This window comes from Phyllostomus hastatus, unplaced genomic scaffold (genome assembly GCF_019186645.2).
Source record: "Phyllostomus hastatus isolate PE091 unplaced genomic scaffold, TTU_PhHast_1.1 phas_contig_524, whole genome shotgun sequence".
Lineage (NCBI taxonomy): Eukaryota > Metazoa > Chordata > Mammalia > Chiroptera > Phyllostomidae > Phyllostomus > Phyllostomus hastatus.
Window position 1 is genome coordinate 8,265,678 of NW_025333900.1, and position 8,998 is coordinate 8,274,675.

Here is an 8,998-nt window from a genome sequence, read left to right on the forward strand (position 1 = left end):
CCTACATTAAGTTACAGGTCTGAATTTTACATAAAACGGATTAATACTATACGTCATGGTGGAATTTTAAATACTCCATGTCCATGCATTTTTAATATTTACATGCTCAAATGTAATACTTAAGGCAATTGCATTTCTTGAGTCCACTTTTGCACCTAGATGGGCAAAAGAAAAAATTTATGATGTTTTGTTTTATTTATATCTCCTTTCACCAAAAAATTGCATTCGGCATTCTTTCTTCCCCCCCCCCCCCCTACCCCGCCCCCAAGCTTTAAACCTTTTCATAAAAGAAAACGGAAGGGCTACACATTCCATTCCATCATTATGGTTTAGGCAATTGTGAAAAGGCAAATAATGAACCGGAGAGGGAAAAATAGAGAACAGAAGGAACGTGCCTTCTTGAGCAGTGTCTCTTAAGGCACTGGAATCCCAGGTATGGAGTGATGATGGGTGGCGGGCGGAGGGTCCCTAGGCGCCACGCTACTCGGGGTGGCAGGAGATTCTCGAGCCAGGAAGGCTCAGCGATGCTTCAGCAGTTTAAGCCGAAGGAGAATGAATTCCAGCCGCACATTCCCGCAGTTCTACGCAGGAACTTCTCTCTCTCTTTCCCCTCCCTAGGGCACACACCAGCCTGGCCCCGCTCCCACCCGGCTCTTTTCTCAGAGATCCGACCTACGGCGTTGACGGAATGGAGTGCCCATCCCATTGGCCCAGGCGTCAGTCCCTGAGGTGGCACCGTCCGCCCAATTGGCTGGCCACTCCCGACCCCCCGCCCACCCCTCCGCTGGGTTGCCCGGCTCCCCGCCCCCCCACCACTGCCCGGAGCCTCCGCCCTCGCCGGCTCCCTCCGCACGCCCAGCCCTGCTCCACTCGGCTCGCGCGGGGACCCAGCCTGCGCTCTGGCCCCGCCCCTAGGGCGCGCGGCTCTATAAATACTGCTGCGCGACGGCCTGGTGAAAGCAGCGAGGAGGTGCTTTTGGGAGTCTGTGCTGGGAGCGGGGGACCTCGGGCGTTCAGGAGTGCGGCGGCGGAGGCTAGGCTATAGTCGGAGCTCCGAAGGGAGTGACTAGGGGCCCTGGTGGGCAGCTTTCCTTCCAGTGCTTTTGATTATTCTTGCCTTTTGGTCCCAGCCGAGTGTCGCCCACTGAGCAGAGAGATCCCCTCGCAAAACCCGGACAGACCCTCAGTCAATTGTTGGGCGCGAGATCGTTGGGAGCTTCGCGGTGCCTGGAGCGCGGACTGAGCGCGCCGGTTGCGAAGGAAAGGAGAGTGAAGCCGGCCACGGGCAGGAGCCCGGCGCTTGCCTGCCTCTTTCGTTCGCCCTAGCGTGTCCGCTCGCACAGGGCGCAGGGCGCGCGCGATGAAGGCGGTGAGCCCGGTGCGCCCCTCGGGCCGCAAGGCGCCGTCGGGCTGCGGCGGAGGGGAGCTGGCGCTACGCTGCCTGGCCGAGCACAGCCACAGCCTGGGCGGCTCGGCGGCTGCGGCGGCGGCTGCTGCAGCCGCACGCTGCAAGGCGGCGGAGGCGGCGGCGGAGGAGCCAGCGCTGTGCCTGCAGTGCGATATGAACGACTGCTACAGCCGCCTACGAAGGTTGGTGCCTACCATCCCGCCCAACAAGAAAGTCAGCAAAGTGGAGATCCTGCAGCACGTTATCGACTACATCCTGGACCTGCAGCTGGCCCTGGAGACGCACCCGGCTCTGCTGAGGCAGCCGCCCCCACCGGCGCCACCGCACCACTCGGCCGGGACCTGTCCGGCAGCTCCGCCGCGGACTCCGCTCACAGCGCTCAACACCGACCCGGTGAGAGGCCCGGCGCCGGCCCCGGCGACCGCCGCGGGGGTCCAGGAGGGCAGTGACTGGGTTTCCGGCCACCGCGTTTCCATTCCTCGGGTCCGGGGCACTCGAGAATGACAGCACCCGGGACCCCCCTTCTCCGGGCGCCCGAACCCGCCTGTAGCTGGCTGGGCTCAATGAGCGCTGGTCAGGGTGAACGCGCAGGGTGGGAGTGGGGTTGGGCGCACCCTGGCCTGTCAAGTCCAGCCTGTTCCCCGGGGGCGGGTGAGAGGAGGGGGTCCCCAGGGCTGCAGGCTGGGGTGGAGAATCCGCGCGCTAGCCTGGTTTCCCGGAACGAATCCAGGACAGTGACGAGTGCGGTGTTTGCGCCTGCTAACCTTTCCCTTGGTGTTCCGTTGCTGTTCCAGGCCGGCGCGGTGAACAAACAGGGCGACAGCATTCTGTGCCGCTGAGCCGCGCTGTCCAGGTGAGCGCGCCTTTCTCTTCTCGAGTGGCGGATCACCGGAGACGCTAGTCCTCCGGGGCTTCCGGTGCCAGGCACCACAGTGTTCTTTGCCCCCAGCATTTCAGAGGGCAAACTCCGGAGAAGGCGGGCAACCGCCGCCGCCCGCCCCCCCCCCCACACCCACCCCTCCCTGCCATCCAGTTAGTAAGTGAATCCGTAACTTCGCTTTAGTAACTGGAACTTCGCCCTAAATGGGGACGCATCAGCTCCTGGCCTTGCCACCTCCAGTGACTGCGGGCTCTAACTGCCCTCCTCCCCGCCGAGGGCGTGGAAACTGCCCGTTGTACCCCCGCGCAGCAGTCTGACACCCAGAAAGGGGGATGCGGATGGGGCCCGGGAGTGTGTCCCCTCTCCTGGCTTCCCGGGGGCCCGCGGCTGTCCGCTCGGCGCCTGGCCGGCCACGGGCTGCGGGTGTTGTCTGACCTGGTGGTTTGTTTTGGGTTGTTGATCAAGCATGTCTTGAGTTTGGTCGGTGGCGCCAGTTAGTCTGCAGCGGGAAGGTTCCCACACCCCCTCTATTCATTCCTCTTCCACAGGTGTGCGGTCGCCTGAGCCCGAGCCAGGAGACTAGAGAGGGAGGGGGAAGAGCAGAACTTAGAGAAAAAATGGCACCGGAGGAAAGGAGAAAACATCAGCAAATCCTAGAAACGTTTTCACCCGTCATTCCAAGAGCGAGAGGAAAGAAAATTAAAACTTTCATCTTTTTCTTTTTGCACGTTCATAAAGTCTACATCCGTATTCTCTTTTGTCTCTTCATTTATAACCGCTGTGAATTGTACATTTCTGTGTTTTCTGAGGTGCAGTTTAACTTTTAAGCTTAAGTGTAACAGGACTGATAAATAGAAGATCAAGAGTTAAAAATGAGTTTAGAAGCCTACTTGTGACCAAGGAGCTCAATTTTTGTTTTGAAGCTTTACTAATATACCAGAGCATTGTAGATATTTTTTTTTAACATCTATTGTTTAAAATAGATGATTAAAACGGGGCAGGGAGCTTTCTTTTCCCTGCAAGAATGTTACATATTGTATAGATAACTGAGTGACATTTCATACGTGTATATATAGAGATGTTCTATAAGTGTGAGAAAGTATATGCTTTACTAGACTACTGTAATTAAGATATTTTTAATTAAATATTTTTTGTAAATATTATGTGTCTTTTTTAAATCTATGGAATTATTTCTTTTGAAAAATTATTTCTCAGCTCAACTGAAGAGCTCTTGATATCTTGAATGTCTTTTCTGTTTGGCTAGGCTTTTAATTTGTTTTTGTTTTGCAAAGTACCGTGTAGAATCGGAAGTAACAGTTATAGCTAGAGGTCCTGCATGACTGCATGAAATGTTTAATAACAAAATAAACTTGTCCTGAGTCCATTCAAATGTCTTTTCTTTAACCTCGATTGAAATCTTTGTATTTGAAGCATACATGTTGGAAAAATACTTTATCAGTTTTTAAGTACAGGGTTTGATGGTGTAATACATAAAGAGTCAGTGTTTGTTTTTTGATTGAAGTCAATGTGGATTCTGAATGATTTTGCATATGGGACAGGGAAATGCTTGGATCCTTAAGGAGTTTATGAAATCTGTTTTATCGAAGTGAAAAAGTGCTTATCATTTTTCATCTTACACTAAAGCTTAATGTTACTGAAGTTTCATGTGTGTACAGATTATTTAAAATCATAGAAATGAAAAATGTTCTCTGCTTGCTACCAAAGGACAACCTCTTGGAAATGAACACTTTCTGCTTTCCTTCCTCCAAAGAATATTAATAAGCAACAGTGAGAGAAAAAAATTAAAAAGGCATAATGGCAAATCCTTCAAGCAGGGATAAAAGTCGATCTTCAAACATTAACCTAAGTAGACCAAAAATTCTGATGACCACATCTAGATTATTTTTTTATAAAAATGATTTTCACGATAGCTACGTTAGTTCCTGGTAAACTACTGTCCAACTCTTGTGATGTGTAACTTTTACATGTGAATATTAAAGTAGGTTTATCTGTCTTGTACTGTGATTTCTGGTCTCATTTCTTAAAACCTTACACTCTGAAGAATTTCTTTTCTAAGGAAGGTAATATTTTCTAGGTTAGGTAGGACTGTCAGGGCTTGTGAACATTGTGCATTTAATGTGATGAGTACTTTACATACCAGTTAGATGGAATTTTTAGAGTGAGAGAATTAAGTAGGATTTAATTGGGTGCTTTGTAAATAGTCAACTGTGTGTATAACGTGGTCTGTTTGATTTTTAAAAGGAAAGGATTTGTTTCAGATTATACAAGAATAAAAGTATTATAGACCTAAGGGACTTTTTATGAGGTCGAAGTCAAATATGTATAGGAATATGAAATATTATGGCCCCTACTAGTCAGTGGAAATGGTAGTATTTGAACAAATTAACTAAGTTAATACTAGTAGGTTTAAATAAATCAAATGGTTTAAGAAAATCTGTCCTATCCCCAGTATGTTGTCCCTTCAGCTTTGACATTTCACTGGTCTTAGGTATTTTTAGAATTTGTTGTAGTTGATGTTGAGCCTTATAAAGTCAAAGGACTGCTTGGTTTTGGGGGGTTTTTTGAGGTTTATTTTTATTTTTGATATTATTCATTTGTGTCACACTTCAAGAGGAAAACACAAGAACACTGCTGGAATTCCAAATCTGAAGAATTCTAATGATCGCATTCTTTGTTATTAAACAGGGGACAATTCTTCCTTTTTATCTGGCAGTTTAATTTCAGTAGGAAGCAAGTCACATGTGTGCTGTTGGTTGGAGTTAGTCATCTGGCAGCCTGACTGCTGAACCTACCTAAGCCTTTAGCCTTATTTTAGACTTAGGCTGCAAAGATTCAGAACCTCAAAATACATAGATAAATACTTTTGGTTTTTGAGGATAGATACTGCTCTTACAATTTATATTTTGGACATGAAAAACCCTAAAAGGGAAGAAAAATGCTACAGATAATAACATTTTAGAGAGTCAGTATTTTCCCCTTAGACTCTTAAAGCAGGAATAGATGTCTCTAAAGAAAAAGTAATTCTTTATTTTTTAAAACTGATATGCAGTGGTATTATAAATTAACTATTACATTCTATCAAAATGTTGGATGTGTCCTAACAAAGCAACCAGATAAACATTTTGAGTCATTTATCTAGCAAGTTCTAATTGTTCAGGTATTTGAACAGAGGAAAATATCCTGACTTCTTTCATTTCATTCTACTTTTCATCATATAGGCACAACCAAAGAGTAAGAATCACTCAAAATCTTCACAGGGGAAAAAAAAAAGTATCCCACAGTGGGATGTTGTTTCAAATGGAATTATAAAATCTCAAACATGTCAGACATCTTGTGCTAAAGAAAGAAAAAAATTCATCCTTTTCATTTCAAAGAACTAATATACTTTGACATTATGTAAATAATATTACTCAAGATCATTGTCAAGCTTTAACTGAATTTTTAAAACTTTAAAAAATTTTGACCCCCAAAATCTATTGTATTAAATGCCATCTGTAATAATAAATCTTCCCTGAGCAAAGGGTTCTGAAGTTTGTGGTTTTTAATTGACTTCTACTGAGTTATGCAATTATTCATTATCAAGAATGGGGCTCTTGATGGATCACCTCAATTATTTACAGTGTTTCTTACCATGTGATGGAAAATGTGGCTTAAAAATGGTGATATGAACAGAAAGAAAATCTAGTTGGAATGCTAGGAAAAGCTTGTCTACTCTTTGGGGTTGGCTAGGATAGGAAGCAATAACCCTGAAGAAGATAGCAGTATGATGCCCAGGGAGACTAGACGTCCTATCCTCAACACACACACACACTGTAAATAATGCAGACATAAAGAAATTATTTCACAGTAGTACAGAACCAAATAAGACTGGCTCTGCCTTTCTAGCTGGTATACGTTAATTACATGCATGTTAATCAGCCCAGATAGCCCTTGGATCTCCACGGGGCCAAACACCAAAACCTCCAGGCTTATAAGGAAGGAAAACCTTCCTTTTGCTGCTTTGCAAGTCCAGGAAATTATATTTCCTCAGAATTATTCTTAATAGGGCTGCCTACAGTAGGTATTCTTTAGACCTAGATGATTTCTTTCAATTACAACCCATGATCTTTTTCTAAAATATGAATTATATTAATTAGAACCATTGACCAAAATGTTTTAGGATTGTAATTTTACTTAGCTCTATCTTGAGCACTAATAAAATCAATTCTTTAAAAAAGAAAATCATAAAAAAGGGAGATGAACTGCTTTCTTATACCCTTAACTGAAAAAGCTTTCACATTTTCAATGAATTTTTTAAAAGTATGTTTTGTGTTCAAGTGCTCCCTGCATATTGATTCATATCCTGGCTTGTTCTAAAAAAGTTTCCCCTAAGTGCTAAAACTCAGGTCAGAGCCACATTGCCAAAGGTTTTCTATGCTCACCCAAGCAAAGCAATTCAGAAGGAAGGCTGCTGAAGTTAGTTCCATCATTCATCAGTCTCCACAGTAAATTCACACATGGGATATGAAAAGAAGGCCGTAAAAATTGAAGTTAATTTAAAAAGTCCCTCTGAGTCCATAAAAGAATAAACACATCAGTTTCTGGGAAAAGAAGAACAAAATGTATTACCTGCATTCCACTGGCTAAAATGTGACTAAAGAGGGATTGAACTTAAAATTTTTTAAATTAAATCAAGAGATTCGAGATAAATTATGTGATTCTAGCTAGTAAATCTCATACGTTAGAAAAGAATCTTCTATGAGATTACATTAAATATTGGCAAAATATGCAAATTCCTGGTAAACCGAGAAACCATTATTTGCTTTAAATTACTGTTCCTCAATGCTTTATGATAGAAAGTTCATTTCAGCACTTTTAGAATGCATATTAAACTTGAATTATAAAATTTTACTATTTATTCTAAATTTTAATTTCCAAAGGCAAGTATTGCATCCTACAGTTAGTTTACGCAAATTCATATATTTTAGAATGTTTCTTAAATATTTATTGAATTTTTAAGAATACTTCTTAAATATTTTAAGCATTTTAAAAAATATTTACTGCACCCTTCCTAAGTTTGTAGCTGTGTGCATGCGTGTGTGTATTTACCTAAAATTAGTCAACCAGCAAGCAGAAAAATATCTTTCAAAATGAAGAAAAAAGAAAGAAGAAAAGAGGAATGTACTTAGGTCAAACCTCAGAGAAAGCCAGGGAAACAGACCTAAACTCATTAATTTTACACCTTACTTCAACTATAATTCTTGGAAACACTTTTCATGCATGTTGAACTTAAGTCCATGACCATAATAAAAACACTCCTTAAGGTAGAAGGTTAGGCATGATTTTTCTTTGCATGTGCTACAGTGCCTAACCAGGGCCTGGAAAAATACTGGTTAAACAGAATGAGGAATGTCCCCTTAATACAGTACCTATTCTTTGTCCCTCATCAACACTGAATCACAATTAAGCTTCAGACTAATATGTCTAACTGCCTTCTGGTCCTCTCTGCCTGTGAAATGCAGTAGGTTTGAATCAGGGTTTTAGGATCTCCTGCATACCTGCCACTCTTTCAGGATTCCTTATTGTCTGTGTCAGTTTCAGCTGCTATAGTAAAGTACCACAGACTGGGTGGCTTAAATGACAAATATTTCTCAGAGTTCTGGAGACTGGGAAGTCCAAGATCAACGTGCCAGCTGACTTGGTTCCTAGAGGTCACTACCATTGCTGGATGAGCACAGCAATTCACATGCTTCCTTCAGTTCCCCGTGGTCACACCTGGCACTAGGCTTACCTGTTAGAGCTGTACCACACAATTCAAAAAGAACCCAGGGGCTGAACATAAGGATCCTTCAACTATCGTTTACCACCTGTCTTTTCTCCCCTGCACTTCTGGCTGCCTTCAAATACATTCAATGCTTCAGCTACACCTAAGCTCTTGTCCTGCATGTGCTCAGTGGCAGACCATGCTTATCTCTCTAATCTAGACACCATGACTGATTTCCTGAGGGTTAAGAAGAGGGCAGGCTCAGAAGGATACACATGATGCAGGGACGGGGCACTGCTCCGCCAGCCAAACCAGCTAAGTCAACTTGCCCATCTGTGGGCAAGGGCTGACCTATACACCATGCAAACAGGTACTCTCATGCTTCCCTTTCTTTGCACATGGTGTTACTCTTCCTGCCTCCCATAACTTTCGCTGCCGGTCTTGGCTGTTGCTGCACTTCTTACCATCTTTCAAGATCCAACTGTCACCTATTCTGCAAAAATTATATAGTGTTTCTCCTCCTCATTCCGAAAACAGCCACCACCACCCATGCTATACTATAGTTATTTTCATGTGATTTGATTCCTGTATACTCCTGACCCTCCAGGGAATCCAGACCACAAAGTGTTGGAAGAACATTCCTGTAACTCCCTGTGCCAGCAAATCTCGCAAATTCTTTGCAACTCAAAATTGCAGTTGAGAGATTGTCGTTATCTTTAAAAGCCTTTGTCTGCCTTACACATGGAAAACAGATAACCTGTGTGTTCTTGAGAGCCAAGGAGTGTGGTCAGCCTTGGGCAAAGAGAATTGGAAGAAGAGACTGAGAAGGAGAGAAGAGAGGCAGATCAGGTCCTGTATCCTGAAGAAAGAAGGAAACATTGCTGACCCAAGTTGGGATAAGTAAACAAAGGCACCTCAGTGCCAGAGACGAAAATGTGGGGCAGGG

The 8,998-nt window shown here is 44.2% G+C and overlaps 1 protein-coding gene and 1 long non-coding RNA gene across 4 annotated transcripts in view; one reads left to right on the forward strand and one right to left on the reverse strand.

The window, feature by feature from the left end:
• Positions 1-2,309, reverse strand: part of LOC123824028 — a 108,676-nt gene extending 106,367 nt beyond the window's left edge. For all 3 annotated transcript variants that reach the window (XR_006786635.1, XR_006786634.1, XR_006786633.1), the window contains exon 1: positions 2,173-2,309. This is a non-coding gene — a long non-coding RNA (uncharacterized LOC123824028). The remainder of the gene's footprint in view (positions 1-2,172) is intronic.
• On the forward strand, positions 949-3,067 carry ID4 (inhibitor of DNA binding 4, HLH protein). Its single transcript, XM_045847129.1, has 3 exons — positions 949-1,801; positions 2,203-2,261; positions 2,837-3,067. Exons 1-2 carry the CDS (start codon positions 1,361-1,363, stop codon positions 2,245-2,247), a joined length of 486 nt encoding a protein of 161 aa, XP_045703085.1. The 5' UTR covers positions 949-1,360; the 3' UTR covers positions 2,248-2,261; positions 2,837-3,067.
• The last annotated feature ends 5,931 nt before the right edge of the window (positions 3,068-8,998 follow it).

Excerpts from the sequence above, each read along its gene's own strand:
- ID4 (XM_045847129.1), top strand. The coding sequence starts at position 1,361 with ATGAAGGCGGTGAGCCCGGTGCGCCCCTCGGGCCGCAAGGCGCCGTCG. Across the intron at positions 1,802-2,202 it reads CAGCGCTCAACACCGACCCG|GCCGGCGCGGTGAACAAACA; the intron begins GTGAGAGGCCCG and ends TTGCTGTTCCAG.